We start from the raw sequence: 24,497 nt of genomic DNA, 5'->3' as shown, positions 1-24,497 counted from the left end.
GCAATTTTTGGTTTAGTGTCAATTAGTGCCGGTGTAGTCGCTAGCCTAAGACGACGCTAACAAGCGTCGTCGGAAGCCTAACATTCCCCAATCCCAACAAGCCCTCTCTCTCTTTCCGTTTTCCCGGCCACCGCCCTCCACCCGCTCCCCATTCCTCGTCCATTCCTCGTCTTCTCTCTCTCTCTCATCATCATCGCCCCCCCCTCCCTAATCCCCTCCAGATTCAAGAAGCAGAAGGGCTCCGGCGATGATGTCTTCGCCCGCCTCTTCGCCGCCTCCTTGGATCCCGACTTCGCCCCCCTCTCCCTCGAACCACGGATCCTCAAGTCCCACCTCATCGCCGGCGAGACTCTCTGCGGCCTCTTTCTCCTGCGCTCCTCCCCGACCCTTGCCGGCTACGACTACGTGGTGATCAACTGATTTCGAGATCTATAATTCATCAGGCTTCGGACGAGAAGACCGATGGGAGGATCGTGCCGAGGCAGTTCTTGGACCTTGGTCCGGCCGCAAACACTGATGAGCCCTCTCGCTCCTCGATTGAAGGTGGAGGCTGGGACCGGACCTCTTCGCCCACGAACAATGTCGAAGCAGAATCAATGGAGTACCGCCTAAACAAGTATAATACGAACAAAGAGATAGTTTCGTTTGACCATGAAAGAACTAACAGGGAGGACAGCCCTGACCCATCGTCCGAAGGTTGGAACCCTAACAAAGCATCCAAATTGGCCTCCCCCAAGAGTGCAGAACAGAGCCAAGAGGCCACCATGAGGAAAGCCCGTGTATCGGTCCGAGCACAATCCGAAGCACCTATGGTAAGATGACCCGAGGCAAATTTCCATCCATATCTCTAATCTGATCGATTGTGGTAATTATGATAGCAATTAATGTTGAAACTAATTAGACAATGCCCCACTTGTCTTATAGATCACTGATGGATGTCAATGGAGAAAGTATGGACAGAAGATGGCCAAAGGGAATCCGTGCCCCCGGGCATACTACCGGTGCACCATGGCGACCGGCTGCCCAGTCCGCAAGCAGGCAATGATCATCTCCATTGGTTCCTCTCTTTCCTCTCTGAAGAAGAAGATAAAAAATATTTGTTGTTTTTTGGTGTTTCATCAACCCTTAAAGTTACACTAGAACATGTCCTGTCTGTGTGTGCTTGAGAGCCAGCTCTTCTTCTTCTTTTTTCAATGTTCCAACTAGAGTAGGACCTCTGTCTATTCTTCAAACACATTGATTTCCAACATATTGAGGTGATATGTGTCGTATTACATAAGAAAAATAAGAAAACAGAATTGCTTATGTTGGATTATATTTATTAGTTTGCCCCAGTTTAATTAAAAGGAAGAGAAGATAAGTGGTATTTATTGTTGCTTGGAGGTGCATCTTACCCTCTTTGAAGTACCATCATCAAATATGGTTGCTTAAAGCTGCCATTTAAAAGGCTCTGAAGTGTTAAGTGGTATTTTTATACCATTTAAACATTAAAATGCTTAAACAGATTCGCTTCACACTAAAATGAATGTTTGTCTATCCTTGTTCACAAGGTATTCTGTCACCATTTTCTTTTGAAATGGCTAAAACAATATGATAGTCCTTGTCACTGTGTGATGCAGATATGTCTGAAATAGACCAATGATTTTTTTTTCTTTATATTTTGGTTTACTAAACTTTGATGTGATGTTGATAATGTAGTTATTTAGCTATCATCACTCTGTTACAATGATGTAATCAGAGTTAAAATAAAATAAAAAACTGGCAGTTTCAAGTCAAACAGTAGGTATCTTGACTTCTTCCATCCATTTTTTTAAATGCCATTGTGGGCAGGGGTAAGAGAGGGGATTTGGTTTTATCGAGGTTCCAAGGATATTATGGTTTTATGTACTTGATGAGTGATGTATTGGGTTAGCTAGTTGCTCCCTTGATATGTCAAGAAATATTCTTTAAGCTGAACCGCCATGTGCATGCAATATATAATGTCGGCTATATTTATGATTATTAAATTGTGTCATATAAGGGCATACTTTCATTTGCATTGCAAAGATACTGAACTGCTTCAGCAAGATGACTGTTTGGTCAGGTTTATACTTTTTGCCACCCTTCCTAGATATAAGCAGTTACAGGTTTCTGATTAGTCATCAACCGCAAATCTATAATTTTGCAGAATCTGTTCTGCTTTCGTTTCAATGGAGAATTCGGCTCTTAGTGCTTGTTTAACTGTTTGCTGTTTGTGGATATTTCTTGTTATCTTCCAATTATATTGTATTGAATGAAGAATGCATCATTTTGTTGAATTTCTCTGAGATCTCTATTCATTATATATAATAGTAAATTATGTGCTTTGAAGGATGGTTTTTATTTGATTTTAACCTGTTACTGTCAAAAAAGATTCTGCAAATAGTTGGAGCAAGTTTTAACTGTTATGATTCTTATTGCTTCACCACTTGGTGCTTCCAGGTAATGTTAGCTTCCTTGGAGCAAGGTGTGAGGGAAAGCAGATTGTTGGTCCGTGATTGGCTAGTCATTCTCACAGCTCAATATAATGACGCACATAAACTTGTTCAATACGAAAATGCAAGTTCAATTGCCCATGTGGATGTTGGCTTCTCGCAATGCCCACAATTGCAGCCCTTACCCCGCCTTGTATTTTTATACCATTTAAACATTGAAATGCTTAAACAGATTCGCTTCACACTACTGCCATTTACTACTGTTCCACAATTCTGTGCTGCTGATGACAATCATCTCAAGGAAAAATGTCAACTTCCAACTCTGCCTGTCCATGCTAGCATGTGAGTTCTTTCCTCGAATAGTAGTTTAATTTTCTATGAGTAATCTAACTCATGTATTATCATGAATCACAAATTGCTTGATTGCTGGCACATAACATACAACAAGGTTCTTGGAGTTTGATTACTTGACTGTTTATTATGTTAGGTTGCTATACTCATGAGCTTTATTTTGCCAAAAGCAACAAAAGTATGCAATTGGCATGATTAACATCTGCCTATATGCATTTGCAAGGGTATTTGGTTTATTGGAGTGTTTGGGATCAAATATTACAGACCACATTGATCAAGAAAAATCTTCCTTTGAGTAATAGGATTCCACAACATGGTTACAGTGATCATTTTCTGTGCTTGCAAAACAAAGTGAAACCTAATTGCCATCTTTGTGCAGATAATCTGCTGCCTATGATTAGTGGCTATTTAGATTTGTGGATGTCTCTATGTTTAGAGGTTATTTTAATGCATGGTAATGTAAAAAGCTTTGGCTGTTAACTGGATGCCAATTCATGCTCAGACCATGCCGATTTGTTCTAAGCTTGTCACATCTCAGATGCAATAAAACTTTTCCATGTCCACTAATATTTTCTGAATTACCTAACTCTTCCTTGTGATAAAACAGAAGATGGAATTCAATATCATCCAGAAGGTTGTGTCTTCAATACATTTTGTTTGTAATATTACCTTTCGCTTATTTTAATGCTGAAGTAAACTAAAAAACTAAACTTTTTTGACCTTTATAATTTACATTCGTATTTTTATTTTTTTAAAAAAAATAGCAATCCCGACGCTTTAAAGCGTCGGCCAAAATACATTTGCCGGCGTCGGCGAAAACGCAAAACTGGATTGGGCTTTATCGATGCTTTAAAGCGTCGGGAAAGCCGTTTTTGCCGACGCTTTCATTAGCGTCGGGAAATCTCTGTTTTTGCCGACGCTTTCTCTTAGCGTCGGCAAAAACCGGACCCACGCCCACCTGCCCGACGTCTGACCCACGCTTTGGGGTGCGTGGGCTGGAGATACGCCGACGCTTAAAAGCGTCGGTAGAGACCAAAAAAACCGCCGAGAGATATCCTTTCTTTTGTAGTGTTAGAGCCAGCATCCATACAAACATAGGCCCTGTCAGCGAATATAAAGTTAGACATACAAAATATGAAACTCTGTCAATTACAAACACGAACCTGTCGTGAGTATAAAATGACTGCAATACGAATATTTGTGAACAATATTTTGAACCATTATATGACTAAGTAGCAAAGAACGATTTATGATATACTAGAAATCATGTTTATAAAATATTGATGATTTATATAAACATAATTGGCTTTATGACTTATTTTAACATACTATATTATAAAAAATTTTATTTTTGTAATATCTATTATTTTCTTTAAATGATGAATTGTCATAAAAAAACTCATTCTAAGATAGTATAAATTTTACTTACCAAACTATGCAGCTCATACTTTTTTTTATTTTTCTCTTTATAAATGAATAGGATAATTAGAAATAAAGGATGATCCAAACAGATGATTCGTGCTAGCAAGCTTGACGATTTTGCAAAAAAATTTTAATATTTTTAGCTGACTATGATTTGTAGTTGATGACTTTCTAAATTTTGAGAATTATATTTTGGTATATATATTTAAATGCTCTAAATCTGTATTTTTATCATTTAATGGATGATGGAGTTACATTTTTTGATTATATTTTATTTATGATGAATTTATAGGTTATTTATGATTGTTGGCTTCATATTATTATGGATTGTATCCCTCGGTAGCATAACCATATTATGCCTTGAATTTAGGGCATAACACTGCATACTCCCAAAAAAACATATGACGAGGTCTAAAGAAAACTGGTCAAGGATTTCTTGCACTACTCAAACCATGCAATTTAACCTGTCTAAACAAGATTACAAGCACAGACCATTTCTATGACTTTCCAGGTGGGGAACACCAAATTCTTACCGCATCACACCACATCACTTTTAGTTCAAAAACTTGATGCGCAACCATCACAAAATTCTGAACGGATGACTCCAATATAGTATTGACAACTTTTAGCAATCCAGAACTATAATGAACACCAGAGTTAATTATTTAAAGGGTCTCTTTTACAAAGAATTTGACTGGTCTCAACTGCCACTAGTCGCATGCACCTGAAAAACCAAACAGATCAGTCTCTTCAATACACAAAAAATGAGTGTCAAAATAAATTTTAGCTGTGACCATACCTACAGATTGCACCCTGTTATGCTCTTGCAAGAAGGCTTGGCTGGGAAAATAGTACATACCCAACTTACTGAAGAAAGTTAACTACTTGTTCAAAAAGATTAGAAAGGGCTAGAAATGGTTCTGAGTGCCTCAGCCATCTCATATTCCTTTGATTCAAGGGAGAAGGAAATAAGTGAAAATTACATACCCAACACACCTAACAGGAACAGGACCTTTTTCTCAAGATGTAAACATCCAACACTGAAAAAACTTTTGGGGGATCCATCATCTATATAACAGGGAAGGGTAGTGCTGCAGTAATATTAGACATCCAGGCACTGCATCTCAGGATCTTAAAACGGTGATGCAAAGTCAAACCAGAATTCATCATTCAGTGGCAGCTAAATAGTGGACGGAACCAACAAAATTGCGAATTTGATCATGTGAAGTCAGTCAGGGGTAACTTGTCACCCCAGGGAAGAGTTCCGATATCTTTGTGAATACATTCATAACCTGAAACAAAATCCATGGTGGGGACATTAGAGTACTGCGGTGGAGATTGGGCAGTGTAGAATGGGAGAAACCTTATGAAAAAAAAATAAAGCATATTTTGAAAGAGAAAAGGAATAAAAGTGAGCATCTGTGCATTCAACAAAATTTGCAATTTCAGCAGTAAATTTGCACTGCCACCTCGATAACAGATAGAATAAATTATGCATGTCAAATGAACTCCTAATCAGGATACCATTCCCACAAAGGTTGTGATTACTTTCCATCCATGTCTCCCACAAGGCAGCCTGATGGATGATCACTTCTAGTGCACTAGCAGCATATTAAGGCTCCTCCATTGAAATTAACAAAGAAAGAGACAAAAAATGCACCATTTCTCCATTTATATCTCCCTCTTCAAGATGGCCAGTAAATTCCCAGCACTTTTAATACTTGACACACTTGAAATGCACAGAGCAAATAAAGAATCTAACTACAGGAACCCGTTTAGCACCTGTTGTGGAAATAAAGGGTCCGAATTTAGTCCCACATCGATTAGATAGCGGAGAGGTCTGTTCCTTAAATGGAGGGGGCCTACCCCTTTCTCTTCAGAGACACCTTTTGTGGTGCAAAACCATGTGTGGGGAAGAGACTATGAAACCCCCCCAAAGCGGACAATACCTCTGAGGAGAAGCAGTCACTTCCGCTGTTTGAGCCCGGTGGGGACTGAGCTCTGGGGTTCGGGGGATACCCTCGGCCTCATCAATGGTGCTTTCGTTGAGAACCCTTGACCCCGGCACAAACTCCTCTGCTGGGGGGCTATGTTGTGGGAATAAAGAGTCCGAACTTAGTCCCACATCGACTAGATAGTGGAGAGGTCTGTTCCTTAAATGGAGGGAAGCTACCCTTTTCTCTTCAGAGGTGCCTTTTGTGGAGCAAAACCGTGCGTGGGGAAGAGACTATGAAACTCTCCCCCAAAGCGGACAAAACCTCTGAGGAGAAGCAGTCGCTTCCGCTGTCTGAGACCGGTGGAAACTGAGCTCTGGGGTTCAGAGGATACCTCGGCCTCATCATACCCCATGTCCACCACCCAGCCACCATGCCAAACTTCTATTTCGACCATGGAAAGGAAGGTCAAGAGCTCCTCTGCTTCACCAATACCTCGCCAACAAGAATGTAAGCAACACCATGCCACCAATCCTTTTACATCAACTGTCTCTCTTAATCACCGCATAGCACATAAGAACCTTAAAACCAATTAATTGCAAGACCTATCAAACTACAACTTTGCCCGATCCCCTGTATCCACTATCAATATCACTCTCGGCTCAAAGACTTCTACAACTCTCGAGGTATTACTAAAAAATATCCAAGAGCAACGACACAGCATTCCCTTCCTAACCTCCCCTCTCTGGCAGTTCTTATTGTCCCTGAACATTTTCAAGAACCAACTTGAATACTGTAGTGTCACTGTTCATCTTCTTGAAATTCCTAATCCCGGTAATTCATTAATATAACATGTTAGAATCTTGGTTAAAGATCTAATCCTTTATTTTTTCGATGGTGTATGGTTCTATTGATAGGCCCAAATATCAAAAATTCAAGAACAATCTGATCAACAGAACGTGATAGAGAGTTCTAACAGGCATTAAAAGATTCTTCGCTATAATCGATAAAAATTATCTCAAATATGCCCTAACTAACCAAAAATCTTGTAAACATGGTTTTATATAGCCAAGAGAAAGAAGGAACCAAATTTCAAGAATTAGAGCGAAAAGCTACCAGCTTCGGGAATCCTCTGCGATGCTCCATCGTCCCCACGCCGATGAGCGGAGGCGACGAATCTGGGTCTCCTCGCGCCGCCTGTTCCTCCTCTTCCCCTGGCAGCGGGGAGGGGAAGAGACGGATAGGACCTGTTAGGGATCCCGGAGGATTGGGAGCGCCCACGAGAACGGGAAATTTGGATGAGACTAAGGCAAGATTCTCCATTTCTCGAAACCCTAACCCTATGGTTCCTGAAAACCCCAAGATTTCTCCTCCCGCCGTGGGGAAAGAGAGAGAGAGAGAGAGTGAGAGTGAGCAAGTGAGGGGGCGATGTAGGGGACTCACAGAACTCAGAAGCTTAGGTAGGCTGATGATAGAGCGGGAAAAGTTTTATTCCTAAAATAACCATCGCACGTTTGTTTCACGTGCTGGGCACGCATGGGTAGGCTGATGATAGAGCGGGAAAAGTTTTATTCCTAAAATAACCATCGCACGTTTGTTTCACGTGCTGGGCACGCATGGGCCAAATTATTTTATTAAAAAAACAAAATTTGATGGCTGATTCTTCTATATTTTAATAACTATTTTAAGATTTTATTCCTCAAAAAGGAATATGTTGGATCTTGGGGTCATTATGTTAAATATGAGAAATTAAATTTAGTAACAAATCTCTCTATATTTCATCCAAAATTTAATTTATATTTTACTAGGTTCGCTGCACAAATATAGCAAACTAAAATTAAAGCCACGTTCATGTATTTCATTTATAAAAAACACAAATTTATTGTTTATAATAGGTTTGAATTTCTTCAATTAGATAATAGCTTCTTTTATTTTTCATTGACCATATTAAGATTCGAAAGTTGTGTTTTTATAGATTGACCATAGAACTATTTCCTAATCGCCTTATGAAACATGTGATATAGGATTTGATGACAAATTTCTTTGCCTTTTATTGATAATATTTAGGCCAAAATTTCATACTTCCATGTATTTTCTTCTTCTTCTTCTTCTCGAGGGAAGAGATTCACACTTTCATGTATCAAATATAAGAAATAAAATTTAGCTACAAGTCCCTTTGTATTTCATTTATTGCACTATTTTTTTTTGTTTTCACATAGTGACCATAAAACCATCATGAGTTAATATAAAAAAATAAAATTTAGTGCTGTTTTCTTTTTTTACTTTATTTAATACATCACAAACCCAAATATTGCTTTCCATATAACAATCATAAAATGTTTCCTTAGATACTATTTTAAACATACATGGAACATTAAATCTAATAACTGGTCCCTTTAAGTTTTATTAATTATATTAAGATCCAAATAACAGGTTTGTCTATAATTCGTCGATTATATTAATTGTAAATTTTGTATTTCCATATAATGGGAGCCATTTATATCGTTACTACTATTTTGATAATGTAAAAGCCCAAATTTCATGTTTTGATATAATGACTATTGAATCATTCAGTGATCACCTTGCAAGATATGTGATATAAATTTAATGGCTTGTAGTTAAGTTGTCTATCAGGCTTGGGGGGCCCCACAGTTTCTGCGTTGCACTCGGTCTGAAAAGCTACAAAATATTAAATTGGGGGCTGATCTAAGCCCAGCCCAGCCTGAAACTGTACTTTTTAGGGCAGGCCCAGCCTGACAATTGAGGCCAGGCTGGGTTGGGCTCAGATTCGGGTCTAGGCCCGTTCGAGCCCATTGACACCTCTACATGCCATTTAGAGCTGATCATGAGCTAGATCTCGGACTTACACTGTATTTATTTTAAATTGAGGGGTCTATTCAACCAAACCCTACCGATGATCAGCTCTGAATTGCCATCGATATCACTTCATGGTGCAAGAGATTTCATGTAACCTGAATGGTGTTGAACATCCAGTGAAGTATATGGAAGTTTTGTGTACAAGATAATAATCATCGTTTACTCGAAAAGCAACTGTTCATCTTTTGCTCTACTCGGACTTTACATGTTGAAGCCCTATCTTAACTGTAAAAGAACACTATAAAATCACATCCGAGCCTTTAGACTATAGGCTTTATATTTGTAAATAGGGGTTTGCCTACATGATCTTAGCAACCAAAGGTTTTGGTCGAAGTCTTGAGTAGCATATCTCAAAATATTTGAGCATAAGTAATTTTAGCATGCGAGCTTTCATGCGTCGTGCTGATCATGAATATAACTACACATTTTTTGAATGCAAATGTGATAACAATTCTAAAGAGATGATTGTGATTGGATCAATTTTAGTAGTAATTCTTAACCCGAGATAAGTAGAATTTGATTTCGTTACTATTTCTAGACTAAGTGACGCGAAGATGGTTAATTTACGGTTTCTCTTATGCTTATATATTTACTTTTAAGATCGCATCAAGGTGCGCAAGCTTTTAACCGTATTGTCTTGCGCAAGTAAGAAACTAATCGTACTGATGTCCATATGTAAGAAACCCTAATTCCTTCTACTTGCATAACATGAAAAATTGTGTTTATTTGCTAGGAGAAGACAATGTGTATAGAAATAAGCTGCAGAGTTCAGTAATTGGACATGCCTCCTTGGCAACATGGCAGAATGTATTCAAAATATTACAGGGTTTGATAGTGGCCTCGCCAAGGCAGGCCCAAAAGATAGGACATATTTTCAGAAAAAAAAAAGAATAATTAGGTCAAAATTATTTTAAACAATACTTAATTACTATTTTTAATTAGTTTGACATGTCATCTGACCTGTTTTCAATCAAATCTTTGAACCCCACATTGTTTGTGTGCCAACTTCTCAGAAGCTATTCAAGAACATGCTACTTCTAAGAAGGGAATATTTAAGACAAGCACTTAATTTTTATATTCATCTTCAACTGAAACTGCAAGTGGGAGTGACTAATGCAAGCTATTTATCAGCATATGGAGAAAATGTGAGATTCTGTATCTATTCTTAATGGTTGGGTCCTACAAAATATAGGTCACACACAGAGCCCTTGCTAACATTTAAAATGATAGGCTCAAACAGTTCTGGTTGGCATCTCATTATAAGAACCATCAAAATGGCCATACAGCACATTAACAGAACTTAGATGACAATAAATAGATTAAAGAATGGAAAAGAAATCTTTTTTTAATAGAAACAATGGAAATCTTTTCCTAGGTTATTAGTATGATACAGAAGTATATAAATTGGTTTTGCTCAAAATATAAATACATATAAATTGGCTGCACCCCTGCCTCAAATGTTCCAAAATCAGGTACTTCCTCACATATTTTGACAAAGATAATTCTCTAGATCAGTTTTCTCTGCCTTGCCCTCAAACATGCTCTGCAAGAGCACAAAAAATAAAAAAGAATAATAACTACTAGCCAAGGAGGGTTAGGGTTATTTAGAAGGCTATCTTCTCACTAAAAAGGCGATTTACCGCAACTTTTTTAATTTTTTTTTTCCCCTCAAAGTGAACTTTACCATGAGAATTGGGAGTTCAAAATTATCATCCCTTCACTTCTTTTAGATCCTCTTTCACCTTCCAATGCAATGTCTTTGTCAAAATTCAGCTCACACTTTTCCTAGGTTTAATCATGTGGGAGCACCCATAATTAAGGCCCATATACGTTTTCACTTTAGTCCCAATCAGGGCCCATTGATATTCCTTGAGCAAGCAATAGTCTAAACAACTTACTTTAAGCACATTAGCACAGACATAATCTTTAAATAAAACATGCTCAAGGTCAAATATTCTTCTTAAGAGTCATACTAGTCAGCTAGGTTTATAACAACTAAACAATGGGGTTATAGGCCGAATCTTGCAAAAAACCCTTCCACTAATCTTGGTCGCAAGATAACAAAGTAGTCCTTAGGATGCCTCTTACTGTGAAACCAATGGGCCTTTTCTCTAACACTAAAAGAAGAATCTTGGAGCAGAGTGCTTTAGGATTTAGTCTTTCTTTTTCCTTTCTTACTTTCACAAAACAAGTATATTATATGCGATAATGAGACTGAGATTGAAGTATACAATATTAGTTCTAAAGCAAGAAGTTAGTTTAGAGTTTGGAGGACAATTAAGCTTTTAAAGCATGGAAAGTGGTGAAATGGGATGCTTGTCTTGTTGGGCTAGCTTAGCTATCTTATTGTAGACAAACAACAAGCATCCCTGTGCTAAGATGCAAACTACTGGTTATTTAGCATGGTGGCCTTTGTACAGGTATTATTGTAAATATGTCAGCTAGAGTAACTTGATCATAATAATCCTAAGCCATAATTGATCCTTAAAGATAATGACCTTTGCCCTAATTATGAACAATCAGTACATCCATGCCTGGTGATAGATTAGACCCTATAGAACTTTTTAACAAGACCAATTACCTCTTCTGTTGTAGTATCTTATGGATATCTTATTTTCATTCTTTTTTTAAAATTTTCAAGCCTTGTTTCAAGGATTAGTGTCAGTTTTGCTAATTCCTTTTTCACTAAGCAGTCCTGTTTAGAACCACCTTTAATGTTACTTATCTTATTAAATGTTATTATAAATCTTTTTTCTTTTTTTTTTTTGCAAAAAGGTCAATAGTAGTGTTCTCATAGATAAATTAATGAAGCAATTGCTTGGTTGCTAGCCTTTGATGCCTGTATTTACTGTCACTTGTGCACAGGAAATGCTAATTCTTCTTGTGTTGCTGCTTAAAATGGGAAGAAAAGGCCAAAAAAGAACATTTGATAATCTGAAAGTCTCAGGGGGCATAACTTAAATGAAGACAAATAAAATATGCTAGGTTGCATGATATGAAGTGAAATCAATCCAGATACTGTGGAGTGCCTCGCATGGCTTCTTGTCTCTACATTCCAATGTGTCTGAAGTTGGACTTTCCAAGATGTTCTTCTCCTATATATAAAATAGAAGTACCAAGCACAAATTTTATGAAGTCTTAATAAAACAAGGGGTGAGTGGGCAGGGAAAAGTTAGCATTATGGGCATTCAAACAAGGAGCACTCCTTCCATCATCCTAGAGAGGTGTGCAATCACTCTTTCTGAATAGTTTAAAAGAGGACACCGACTTTATCACAGTCTGCTTTGGCACTTGGATTCTTTCTTCTCTCATGTCATTCACTGTCAACACAAAGAGATAGCCATGGCACCTTCCAAAGATACTCCCTTGTCCTAGAAGCCAAGGTGATATCTCTTTTAAATGGGTCGAGGTCTTGAAGGAATGGAGCAAAATGCTAGGTCTTTGCTTTGTATTCCTCCTTTCAACCACTTCCTTTATCTTTTTGTCTTTTCCTTTGCCTTCGCATGTTCATCCCATTCTTTCATTCAATAAAGTAGGAATATAAGATGAAGTGCACCACTTCAGTAAAGGAAAAGAAGCCTGGCTTGTGTCCTAGCTTTCTCAAGGCCATCACTTAGCTTGTTTGAGGATCAGCTTTCTCTCAAACATCGATGCATGGGATAATGTGATTGATGTCTTCATATTGGTTATTGATGGGCAAATAGTGGCCTGACGTTTCACTAGTTCTCGCATTCCAATCATTCAATGGAAGAGAAAAGAAAATGGAACCATGATATCTTCATCATAAAAAGCGACAACAAGCCCTCGTACTATGTTACATTGCTCTAGAAATTCTTCTTGAGAGGTATGGACATGTTTCTTCAATCATTTTTCAGAAACTTGATAAGGATAGAATTGCTGCTCTCACCGATAGCAACGTCAAGTGTACAATTCATATACATCACAGTAGATGGTACTCATACAAACATGTATTTTTGTAGGTATAAAAGCATTTGTCTATGGGAACATATTAGCTCTGTTACAGCATTGTTAAAATATGTACAGAACAAGAAGAAAACAAAAATATGAAAAAAAAATGATTTTATTTTGCTGTTTCATTACATTTAGTACTTCTCAGAAGTTATATATACTCATTATAGACTCCATACAAGAAAAATAATACAAGCTAATATAGAATTATGCTAATAAAAAAAAATAATACTCGTTGATATAAGTTATTATGTGATTCTTAAAATTACTCTAACAAGATTATGCGAATAATACTGATCGATACAGGATCACGCTAATAAAGAAAAATATTATAGGCTGATACAGGTGATTACATAATCCTAAAAATTTTGCCGACCACTTTTGCATTGAATAGCGTATGGCTAGAACTTTGAGTTTCGAACTGGAGCATGATTCATATCATAGCACTTTCTCTGGCAAATTCATGGATGCCAACTCTTCTAGCACCTCTGTGAAGTCGACCTGCACAACGATCACATTGAGTGGAAACTTTTTTCTTTTTGGTTAAGCTAGCATAAATTATAACATGATGCAGGTGCAGGTAACAAGTACTGCTAGACTTATCAACCATTGTAGAAGTAGTGAATAACTTGTTTTATTGATCGAATACAGGGGAGAGATGGTGTCGATGATGAACTGCCATAAGTGATGGGCCTAATTGTTAGAAAGGGAGGGAAGTGAGGGGCCACTGAAGATACATGAAGAGAGTAGGCGAAGCAGAGAAGTTACTAAGTGCATCAATGCTTCAGTAAAGACTTGCACTCTTTGCCTCTAAGTAGTCTTCCAAGTAAAAGAATCATTGAAGAGTATGGACCAGTTCATGGACTAGTTTAATGCCACTTTTTACCCACAAAATGCACCTTACCAGTTGCAAGTTGTTGGACCTTTCCCTTAAATCACTAGCAAAATTTCTTAGAGCACTAGCAATCCATCCCTTTAATCTTTGTGACCACAACACTTGCTTCTTACTCTGTCACAGAAGTCCTAGATGGTGACCCTTCAGAAGGGCATCCTACTCCTTAACACCTCACAAGATTTATCTAATGAGAACCATTCCTTAAAGGAGAGACTTCAGATGCCACTGATGCTTTGCAAGTAGGGGCCCCCAATGCAGGGTGGAACGAATGAGCTCAAATCCTAAAGGAGCAAAAGAAGAGTGAAGTAGAAGAAGCACTATGAAGCAAAGAAGGCCACTTTGGGAAGGGGGAGAGTAAAAAAGAGAGAGGTTCCAATTCAACTCCATATGATACCTTTCTAAAAAAACTCCATGTGAAACGAGGGCACTCTTTCCTATGTGAAGAGGGGGCCATAGAGATATCTTTATTTTTCTTTTCTAGTGGAGAGCATCCAACCCCACATCTCTCTCTCTCATACACAACTCTCATCCCTCCTTTGCTTTAGTAGCCTTCTCTTAAAGGCTATATCCTTGGGCAAGGGTAGGGAGGAGAAGGAATAAAGCAGACAAAAGCTTCAATGATTCCTTTCCACACAACATGTCCACACTGGTATATTATTACAGTGATCATTGTTGTTTATAATCATTTTGTTCTTATTATATTAATGTCAGTTGATCTTAGTTCTGAGGACATAATGATTCATCTATAATCACATTTTGCTTTGTCACAGGTGTGCATGCATTGGGATATGATATGCCAGGGTTGTATACTTGCATCCATTTTCACATGCTGCTTATTGATGCTAGAATGATAGAGAAACACCAGGTTGTAAGGTGAAAAACTGTGCTTCATTGAGTCAGCTGAGGACATTCCAAGCTTGGTTTTTAATTGCAGCATAAGAGACTCTGCTTTGTGGCCCATAGATCAGACGATCACCGAGCGAAATTAATAGTTTTACTATCACATTTTTCTCAACATTTTTATTGGGCATCCACAAAAAGTTTTGGCAAAAGAAAGCTCAAAAAGAGAAGGTACAAATTTAAAACCTTCACTACAACATTTGGGCGAATCCTGTTCAATTTTGGTCTCATTTGGATAAATCTAAAACTTACGATTCGAACCATTTTTGAAGTAGTATGAACGATAACCAACAAAATGCGATCTGATCTAGCTATACTAGGAACCAGCCTGATCGGAAATGACATCCAGGTTTAGGATTCAGATGCAATTCACCAATCCGATCATGTCTTCAAAAAGTATATGCTATTTTCTCTCCTAACTAGTTATGCTCAACGAAATCATACAAATCATCATAACACTCATGAATTTCCTTTCAAAAACCCTTACCATTGCCCTAATTTGATTACTGCATTTATTCTCGGGAACCTATATATATATAGCCATAGCTTGGGACTAGGTCCAAATTTAAGTAGGATTCTCTGATTGAATCATATTGATGTCTAATAACACTCACTATACTCTCTATTATTTTCTTGTTGGGGATACAATAACCTATGAACTTTTCATAAAACACTGAAGCCCACCGGAACTTCAGTTTTCCCTGTTAACAAAATTTAAAACCACCTCTCCCTCTTTCTCACCTCCTCTATTTCTTCGCTAATGAAGCCCAAAACAGCTCCAATCAAGCCAGCGAGCAGAACCCATTCCAAACTCTCCCCACTGAAACCAGAGAGCAGAGCAAAAGGAGAAAGAAAGAAAGAGACACTGCTCTTCTTGAAAGCAAAAGAGAGGTAGGTCCTATCTCCTTCCCGTTCCTTCCATGTGAAGTCTCTCCATCAAAGATGCCTCTGTTTCCATTTGAAGCTTCTCAGATTCCTTTAGCTTTTTCTCCTTTGTTCAGCCCCTAAACCTCCATTTCTCCCCTCTCTCCCCTGTACCCAAATCCCAAAAACCCAGGCTGAGCTGAGAAAAGTTCACCATAACCCCAAACCAAATGGCCCCTCTTCTTCTCCTCTCACTGTTCTCCCTTCTAAGCTCTTGTCTTGCTCTCCACGATGATGCCACAGTCTTGGCTTCTCTTCGAAACAGCTTCCATTCCACCAGCCCGGAGTTAGACAGTTGGAACACTTCCAACCTTGGCTCGGCCTGCTCGTGGTTCGGAGTGCGGTGCGAGCGAGACAGAGTCGTGGCCATCGATCTCTCCAACCTGAACATCTCGGGCTCCATTTCGCTCGAAATCTCCGGCCTCGCATCGCTCGTCAACCTCTCCCTCGCCGGCAATGAACTCGAGGGGGATATCAAAGTGTCAAATTTGCCGAGCCTTCGCCACCTTAACATCTCTATCAACCAGTTCAGTGGCGGACTGCACTGGGATTACTCGAGCCTGCCGAGCTTGGAGGTGTTCGACGCCTACAACAACAACTTCACTGCACCACTACCCCCCGGCGTCGCAGACTCGAAGAGAATCAAGTATCTGGACCTCGGCGGCAACTTCTTCTACGGAAGCATCCCGGCAAGCTATGGGAGCTTGGTCGAACTGGAGTACCTCTCGCTCAACGGCAATGACCTCAGAGGGAGAATTCCATGCGAGCTCGGCAACCTCACGAACTTGAAGCAGCTCTACCTGGGCTTCGACAACGAGTTCGAGGGTGGCATTCCGGCCGAGCTTGGGAAGCTGATCAATCTAGTCCATCTAGAGCTCTCGAGCTGCGGCCTCGATGGCGAAATCCCGCATCAACTTGGCAATCTAGTCTCCCTTCACACTCTATTCATCCACACCAACTTCTTGTCCGGGCCGGTGCCATCGTCGCTCGGGAACCTCACGAGGCTCGTCCATCTCGACCTCTCCAACAATGCGCTCACCGGCGAGATACCCCACAAGCTCGCCGCCCTCGGCGGACTGAGCCTTCTGAACCTGTTCATGAACAGATTGCACGGATCGATACCGGAGTTCGTTGCGGAGCTGCCGGCTTTGCACACTCTCCAGCTCTTCATGAACAACCTCACCGGCGGTATCCCACGGAGGCTCGGCTCTAATGGCCGGATTCGGGTGCTCGACCTTTCGTCGAACAAGCTCACCGGTACCGTTCCTGATAACCTCTGCCCCTCGAACCAGCTCAAAGTCCTCATCCTGCTGAAAAATTTCTTGTTTGGTCCGATCCCAGAGAGCTTGGGCAGGTGTCTGAGCCTGACCAGAGTGAGACTGGGGCAGAATTATCTCAATGGCACCATTCCTCCGGGCTTCCTTTACTTGCCCCTGCTCAACCTACTAGATCTCCAAGACAACTACCTCTCTGGTCCAATCTCAGAGAATTCCAATTCTAGCCATGGCTCGACCGAATTAACCCAGCTCAATCTATCAAACAACTTGCTCTCCGGACCTATCCCACACTCCTTTTCAAACATCTCTTCCCTCCAAGAACTGCAGCTAAACGGCAACCGATTCGACGGCCCGATCTCCGGCACAATTGGTGAACTCCGGCGGGTTGTCATGCTTGATCTCAGCCATAATGCTCTGTCCGGAAATATCCCACCGGAGATCGGCAATTGTGCTCAATTAACCTATCTGGACCTTAGCCAAAACAACCTCTCCGGTCCGATTCCACCGGAGATCGCCGAAATTGGGATACTGAGCTACATGAACCTATCGAGGAACCACCTCGACGGCATGATACCGAGGTCGATGAGCGCGATGAGGAGCCTCACGGCGGTGGATTTCTCCTTCAACAACTTGTCCGGTAGGCTTCCGGACTCTGGTCAGCTGGCCTACTTCAATGCTTCATTCTTTGCAGGCAACCCTTGGCTCTGTGGGTCGGTCCTCAACAATCCGTGCAACTACATGGCCAGCCCGGTCCAGTCCCGTCGCGGGCCGGGGCATTTCAAACTAGTTCTTGTACTGGGCCTCCTATTGTGCTCGGTGGTCTTCGCGGCGGCCGCCATCATGCGGGCGAGGTCATGCCGTCGCACATTCGACGGAGACACGTGGCGGCTGACTGCGTTCGGGCGGGTAGATTTCGGCGTGTCGGACGTTATGGAGAGCATGAAGGACGCGAACGTGATCGGGCGCGGCGGGGCGGGTGTGGTGTACCTCGGGCACACCAACGCCGGCGAACAGATCGCCGTTAAGAGACTGATGAGGCTCGGATCCAACGGCCATGATCGCGGGTTTCGAGCTGAGATCCGGACCCTGGGGTGCATCAGGCATCGGAACATCGTACGGCTGCTTGCCTTCTGCTCCAACAGGGACACCAACGTTCTGGTGTTCGAGCACATGAGCAATGGGAGCTTGGGGGAGGTGTTACACGGGAAGCGAGGGGGGTCCTTGGGGTGGGATCGCAGGTACAGGATAGCGGTGGAGGCAGCCAGGGGTCTATGCTATCTGCACCATGATTGCAGCCCCATGATAGTACACCGGGACGTAAAGAGCAACAACATCTTGCTGGGCGCTAACTTTGAGGCACACGTCGCGGATTTTGGACTCGCCAAGTTCTTGCACGATGGAGGTGCCTCCGAGTGCATGTCCGCCATCGCTGGATCCTACGGCTATATTGCCCCTGGTACACTGTTCCCTGGCCTGTGCTCGATTTCATTTATAGCCTATGATCATGATTAGATGGTTTCTCAAGTTCATTTAATTAACTTTGATTAACTTAAAAAAAAAAAATCCTTCTTTTGATTTAGTATTGTTATCAATTACCTAGGTGCAAAACTTTTGCTTAGCTTATTAATGTTGCATGGCTCTAAAAAAATTTCTTGCGCCTAGCTAAGGCTCTATAAGTACTTCCATGGTATTGTTTTTTTTCATATTGAAGAAATTTTTTGGTCATCCATGTCATCCGGATCACCATGCATGTTGGTAGTTTTTAGATCTAGTTTTTAGAGGAAGAAATTATAAGGAAGTTGTCATGTATCGTGTGGATAAAATTAATGAGGCTTGTATGCATGCCATGATACAAACCATATGAAGAAAGAGGGGCTTGCATGATATGATTGATATCTCGTGAAAACGTGAGGGGGTGTTTTGGATATTTTTAGCGGGACCCAGCGGACAGGGACTTGTCATCGGAGGCCACGTGCCGCCCATCCATTTTGGTGAGTCCGAGGTGGATATCCGAGTCAGCGGGGCCGACACGGCAGCTTGACACCCTACATGTAAAGCCGAACAGTAGCAGTATTGGCTTTGGTGAAAGTGAGTCCATGCTTGCCTTTCTTTCTTCTTTTTTCTTCTTTTTTTTTCCTGCTAAAGCCTCGATGCTTGCTTAATCCTAGACTAACAATACCTTGATTCGGTTGACAAATATCATTAGTTTGGACTTTTAACAAGCTCGAGTTTAACACTAACCCCACATGATATTTTGTGATCGTTGTGAAGGATTTACTAAGGATTTGTGAAAAGTAGTAAGTTATTAGAAGAGGAGAGATTCTCTTAGACATGCCATCTTTTTTTTCTTGGTGTTAGGCCTCTAATTAAGCCACTTCCATTACTAGAATATTGTGGCATTTTTCAAAATTACAAAATTATGTGTTAGTGTGAAGATTGTGTACGTATTTTAGGCTATGACATACATCAGTACCCGTTTGTATTCATCGGGAAGTATTTTAGTTAATTTATGACTTTGTTATTGAGAAAGGAGATTGTGTTGGCTAGCCAGCATTAATTTGCATAAGAAGTTTTTTTTTTCTGCAAAAAAAAATATTTTAGACAATATTTTTTTTTCCTTTCAAATAATGCATATAAGTGTCATGCCTATGATATTGTAACTTTTTTTGTAAATTTATATCTTATGTTTGCTATTCCTTTTGGGTGTAGAATATGCTTATACTCTTAAGGTGGATGAGAAAAGTGATGTGTATAGCTTTGGAGTGGTTCTTTTGGAGCTCATTACTGGACGACGCCCGGTTGGAGAATTTGGTGATGGGGTGGATATAGTGCATTGGGCCAAGAAGATCACTAATTGCGACAAAAATAATGCTTCTCGGATTGTGGATTCAAGATTGGGCGCAGTGCCTATAAACGAGGTGATGCATATTTTCTTTATCGCAATGCTATGCACCCACGAAAACAATATTGAGAGGCCGACGATGAGAGAAGTGGTCCAAATGCTCTCCGAATTTCCTCATCATGCTTCAGAAGACCAGTCTCCTTCTTCCTCGGCTCCTAGAAAAGAAGACAGCCTCGACAAGGAGACCAACTGTTATAAGCTCTTTCCTGATCTCCTAATCTAATGATTATAGATTGTGAGTGTGGATATTTTTTTAAGTAATGATTCTCAAGTGGGATTTTATAATGCATCCTTGCAGCTTGCATGGGTGTCCTTCCCTTTATTTTCCTAAGGATTGGATGGAAGTTGTTGGGGAAGGAAGAAGGGTTGGAGTAAGATGGATCTCTTTTTTCTTTCCTATGTGGAAAGGTGTATAGGGTCCCATTAGCATGGCTAACATTGCCATGCGGCTCTACGTGTGGTCCATGTACAATGGTTCTCCATCATAGCATTTTGCTTTTGAAAGCATATCCCTCCAACTCTTGGTGATGTCCTTTGAGAGTTCATGCTGGGGAACTCATGGAGTGTTGGTGTAACTTTTTTACATGCTACTTGTCCTGTCATCATTTGGATAAAGTGCTAATTATGCTCTTTTGATATATTTTATTTCTTGAAGTTAATTGCCCAAATGAAGTTAACTAATAAGAATTTCATATTTTTCGCAAGTGAAAGTTGAAAAGTGTGAGATAGCACAAATTATATGTAAAATGGTTTCAAATGAAAAATATATGATTTGATATGCTCGAAAAGAAGAAGATTGGAATTGGAATTTGAAGTAGCGGGCGCGTTTATAGGATTCATGGCAAGGAGGCCTTCTTTTTTTTATTGTACATTAAAAAAAAAAATTTTATGACTCCGTACTTGTATTCAAAGCCACATGGAAAACTAAAGAAAACTATACTTATAGAACTTCCCACGATCTCACCTTCGCCAGCTTTCATAGCTCAGTTGGTTAGAGCACCCGTTTAGTAAGCGGGAGGTCTTGAGTTCGACTCTCAATGAAAGCAAAATTGTTACGATATTTAATTTTTTTCCTTGTCACCCTAGTGCATGGCCACCCGGAAACACTCCTTTTGCTTTCTTTCTTTTTCTTTTTTTTACCTTTCTCCTTTTTTAACCAAGCAAACGTTTCAATCGGTGTTTCTCCTCCCTTCCAAAAGTTTTTCCTTTCAAATTTATCAACCTATTTCCCTGTGACTCTTGTGTTGTCTTCATTTCTGTAAAGCTCAAGAGATGTTGTGATAAAATGGTTTTGAGAGAGATCACAAAGTGAGGACGGGAGGAAGGGTAAAAGTAGCAATTTTAGACCAACTGTTCATATTTTAATACGTGATGTATCTGACTTTCAGTGCCATGACCAAGATTATGGAGACTTTCTTAAATAAAGTTGCTGATGGGAATTAACGGGCATCTTTCTTTTAATGTTTGCATATGACTCAGAAAACGAAGTCTCATTTTTCTATTCACCTTTTCTTTTTAATGATGTTGTGGTGTTGGATTGTTGGTATCTGTTTTCCTATGGAACTGTTTTATGATATCTGGTCTCCCCTGCAAGATACTGGTATTAATCTCATTGGTATCTATTATGTGCATGCAAACAGTAGTAAAGCTTGTAAAAGTCTCTACAATCTGTACTCGAGTGTCGTTCTTCCGTTCCCTGGTTCGCATCATCACTGATTGCCAATTGTTCGAGTTATTTAACCACCATTGGCTTGTCTTGTCTGCATTTTTGGATGCTTGATGCATTACGCCAGATTCAATTCTTTTTTAAGAATGTTTCTACCGTACAAGTTCTTTTCCTTTAAAAAAAAAAAAAAAACTCTATAATTCCGTTATTTTTCTTCTTGTTCTCAATCTAAATTGGTGCTTGCTTTCGTTCAATCCTTTTTCTTCAGCTTTTTGTTAGTACTTTTGTGGCTGAATGCTTGATTTGGGTTACATTGCAGGAAAAATAGGTTAAGACCTCTAAACAAATTCATGGCTGTACTTTTTCATGTCCTAGTTTATTTCTCCATATCTCATCCGTGAGGGGACCTTTTCTTTCAGGACTGAAATGAAGCGTATGTTCAGAGTCTTTTAGTGCATGATCCAAATACTTATTATGATTTTTCCTTGTTTTTTAAAAAGGCAGAAGTTTAAAGGAATACTAATGTCACAGAACTTTAGCAATCAATTTCCTGGCATTTCCAATTATAAAAGATCTGCTTTGCTTAGAAACTGTCTAGGCTTGTTTTTTCAGTTGATATATTTTGTTCTCCGAATTTTTTTCTCATTTACCTCCTCACTCAGTGGCATTAAGTTGAGGTTTCACTTATGTCATAAATCTCAGCAGCATGAGGTCATGCTTTGATTTGTCGAAGTTTCGATGGCTTCGATGGCTGATGAGTTACTTTGAAACTTTTTTTAAAAGCAAACGGAAGGGAATTATTGACAATGCACCAATACACCAAACTATGTTCATTATTTTGTTTAACAACATCCATCAAGTTTGTCCAGTATCTTACTTCTGAGTGATGGCTCTGAATTTAGAACTAACTCATTAACCACTGAATCTTATCGATCTTAGACTAATTAAGTGAGCGACTTTTAATACCCGCCACCGGAGAAAATCAAAAAAGCAACAGCCTTGCATGATCCAAGAGCAACTCTATAAAACCGAAAAAGAAAGAGGGGTAAAAAAAAAAAGAGCCAAGCAATTATTTGGTCATTGTTGCTATCCATCATACACAAGTTCTAAAGAATTTGTTGCTAGGCCTTCTAGGTTTTGCTTTCCTTCATAGACATAGTTATTATCATGTTGAAGATGGACCCTCAACGCTCATAACTCTAAAAGGCAATACTTTCTTGTTTGCCTTATTCTCTTGTCATCCCACTATGCAATAATAGTAGCATTGCTCATCATTTTTTTTTTTTCGGGTTCCTTTGAAGCAAATGGTGTTTGCCAATTGGTTATTGTTGGGGGAATACGGTTTTCCCCCAGTAATACAATAACCCTGCCACCGAAAGACTACGCAGTCGACGGCCCCGGACGACTGAGGTCGGCGCCTGACCCCAGAACGTCCGATCTCGAATCATCCGACCTAGAGGACTTCCGACCTCAAAGGCTTGTCTTTGTCGACCACCTGCCGCGGCCGTACCTCTCCGAGGTCCGGCCAAGGGCCATATCCTGCCACTGCCCCAGCATTTATTACACATGATTCCGGCAAATCCCCAGTTCACGCAACAATTAATGTGAATCTCCGGCCTACGCAACAATTAATGTGAATCTCCGGCCTACGCAACAATTAATGTGAATCTCCGGCCTACGCAACAATTAATGCGCGTGGCTCCTTTCATCTACGGATCCTCAGTTCTCCACGGCAAATCAGCTCGGCAGAGTCCTGTCCGCCATGATAAGTCTGACCCCAGCCTCACCGCCGACATCAATGCAATGATTCACCCGATCGCGTGACGGCTCAGGTCGTACGACGGCCTTACCTCCGACATCAGTGTAATTATTTACTTGTCCGTGCACCAGATCAAGCAACGTGCCGAGCTGTACGACGGCCTTGTCCGGTCACATCGCAGGTAAACCCCCCTATAAAAGGGAACCATGCTTCTCAAGGGCGGGGGGGGGGGGGGGAACAGAGAGAGAGAGAAAAAACACTACTGCTCCCATTTTCTTTGAACACTATTTTGCCCCCTCTGACTTAAGCATCGGAGGGCCGGCGCCGGAAGACCCGGCCACCGGCTTTTCTGCAGGCACCCCGACAGAGGACGCCGCCCGCCGACGCATCACCACTCCCTCGCGTCCGCCGACAGCTCCCCCTCCTCGACGGACGATCGCCCCGGGTCCAATTTCCAGCAACAGTTGGCGCTAGAGGAAGGGCCCGAGTTGCGATCATGAAGTTGAGAAGTAAGGGAGCCTCCAACATCTCCCGGCGTCCCCCACAGAGTCCTGGACATTCCGTCCAGAATTCACCTGCTCCGGCTGACCCGGTTCCTCAGGTCCAGCCGGAGCAATTCAATGCCCTGGTGCAGCAAGTCCAGGCCCTGGCGGCTGCCGTCCAAGGCCTGCGGCATAAGGAGGCCCTACCAACGCTCCCCCCGCAGGCCCAGATCTTGCCGGAGTCCCCTCCCAACGGTCCGGTCCCCCAGGGCCAGAATCTTCATGGCTCTTCAAGGGCCAACAATGAAGGGCGGACCTCCCCCCGGAGAGAGCTGCCTGGGGAAGGTCCCAACGGAAGACCCCAACCCTCTGAAGCCGAATCTGCCCCAGACCACCGTGAGCCGGAGCAAACCACGGTGACGGTTCCTCGGGTTGGGGAGCTCGACAGGAAAGTCGAGCATTTGGAGCGCCAGATTGAAGCGCTCCACAGCAGGAAGGCAAGACAGGAGGGGGATTTTGAGTTCACCACCAAGTCCCCCTTCTCCCGCCAGATCGAGGATGAGCCGGTCCCCTTGAGGTTCAAAATGCCTCAAGTGGAGCCCTACAGTGGAGTCACCGACCCCCTCGATCACTTGGAGAGCTACCGAGCCCTTATGGCCCTACAAGGATCCTCGGAGGCTGTGCTT

The 24,497-nt window shown here is 41.1% G+C and overlaps 2 protein-coding genes, 1 long non-coding RNA gene and 1 other non-coding gene across 5 annotated transcripts; 3 read left to right on the top strand and 1 right to left on the bottom strand.

The window, feature by feature from the left end:
- Positions 1 to 145: 145 nt before the first annotated feature.
- Positions 146 to 4,530, top strand: LOC149751472 (uncharacterized). Its single transcript, XM_089926991.1, has 3 exons — positions 146 to 812; positions 925 to 1,038; positions 2,461 to 4,530. The coding sequence occupies exons 1-3, from the start codon at positions 597 to 599 to the stop codon at positions 2,797 to 2,799; spliced, it is 669 nt and encodes a 222-aa protein (XP_089783117.1). The 5' UTR covers positions 146 to 596; the 3' UTR covers positions 2,800 to 4,530.
- A 108-nt stretch (positions 4,531 to 4,638) lies between these two features.
- Positions 4,639 to 7,586, bottom strand: LOC103711057 (uncharacterized). The gene is made up of 3 exons (XR_003386477.4): positions 7,277 to 7,586; positions 5,026 to 5,518; positions 4,639 to 4,950 (listed from the first exon to the last, which is right to left on the bottom strand). It is a non-coding gene; the product is annotated as an uncharacterized LOC103711057 (long non-coding RNA).
- A 7,603-nt stretch (positions 7,587 to 15,189) lies between these two features.
- On the top strand, positions 15,190 to 20,542 carry LOC103711058 (uncharacterized). Of its 2 annotated transcripts, none has more exons than XR_015972712.2 (2): positions 15,190 to 19,090; positions 19,712 to 20,542. XR_015972712.2 is itself a non-coding variant. In XM_008797031.6 (2 exons), the coding sequence occupies exons 1-2, from the start codon at positions 15,896 to 15,898 to the stop codon at positions 20,125 to 20,127; spliced, it is 2,979 nt and encodes a 992-aa protein (XP_008795253.4). In that variant the 5' UTR covers positions 15,220 to 15,895; the 3' UTR covers positions 20,128 to 20,542. The 2 variants fall into 2 exon arrangements, 1 of the variants encoding a protein (XP_008795253.4); XM_008797031.6 differs by having other exon boundaries at positions 15,220 to 18,458.
- Positions 20,543 to 20,876: 334 nt separating this feature from the next.
- On the top strand, positions 20,877 to 20,950 carry TRNAT-AGU (transfer RNA threonine (anticodon AGU)). The gene has a single exon. It is a non-coding gene; the product is annotated as a tRNA-Thr (tRNA).
- The last annotated feature ends 3,547 nt before the right edge of the window (positions 20,951 to 24,497 follow it).

The sequence above is a fragment of the Phoenix dactylifera genome, chromosome 13 (assembly GCF_051530095.1).
Source record: "Phoenix dactylifera cultivar Ajwa chromosome 13, Ajwa_hap1_PhDact_Kaust_v1.1, whole genome shotgun sequence".
NCBI classification, from domain to species: domain Eukaryota; kingdom Viridiplantae; phylum Streptophyta; class Magnoliopsida; order Arecales; family Arecaceae; genus Phoenix; species Phoenix dactylifera.
The sequence above is the reverse complement of the archived record's forward strand: the minus strand, read 5'-3'. Positions and strand labels throughout refer to the sequence as shown.

What these genes read in the sequence shown, in the direction of transcription:
- LOC149751472 (XM_089926991.1), top strand. Translation starts at nt 597, where the DNA reads ATGGAGTACCGCCTAAACAAGTATAATACGAACAAAGAGATAGTTTCG. An exon ending in CACAATCCGAAGCACCTATG is followed by an intron (nt 813 to 924) that starts GTAAGATGACCC and finishes CTTGTCTTATAG; the next exon opens with ATCACTGATGGATGTCAATG. An exon ending in GCTGCCCAGTCCGCAAGCAG is followed by an intron (nt 1,039 to 2,460) that starts GCAATGATCATC and finishes TGGTGCTTCCAG; the next exon opens with GTAATGTTAGCTTCCTTGGA.
- LOC103711058 (XM_008797031.6), top strand. Translation starts at nt 15,896, where the DNA reads ATGGCCCCTCTTCTTCTCCTCTCACTGTTCTCCCTTCTAAGCTCTTGT. An exon ending in CTACGGCTATATTGCCCCTG is followed by an intron (nt 18,459 to 19,711) that starts GTACACTGTTCC and finishes TTTTGGGTGTAG; the next exon opens with AATATGCTTATACTCTTAAG.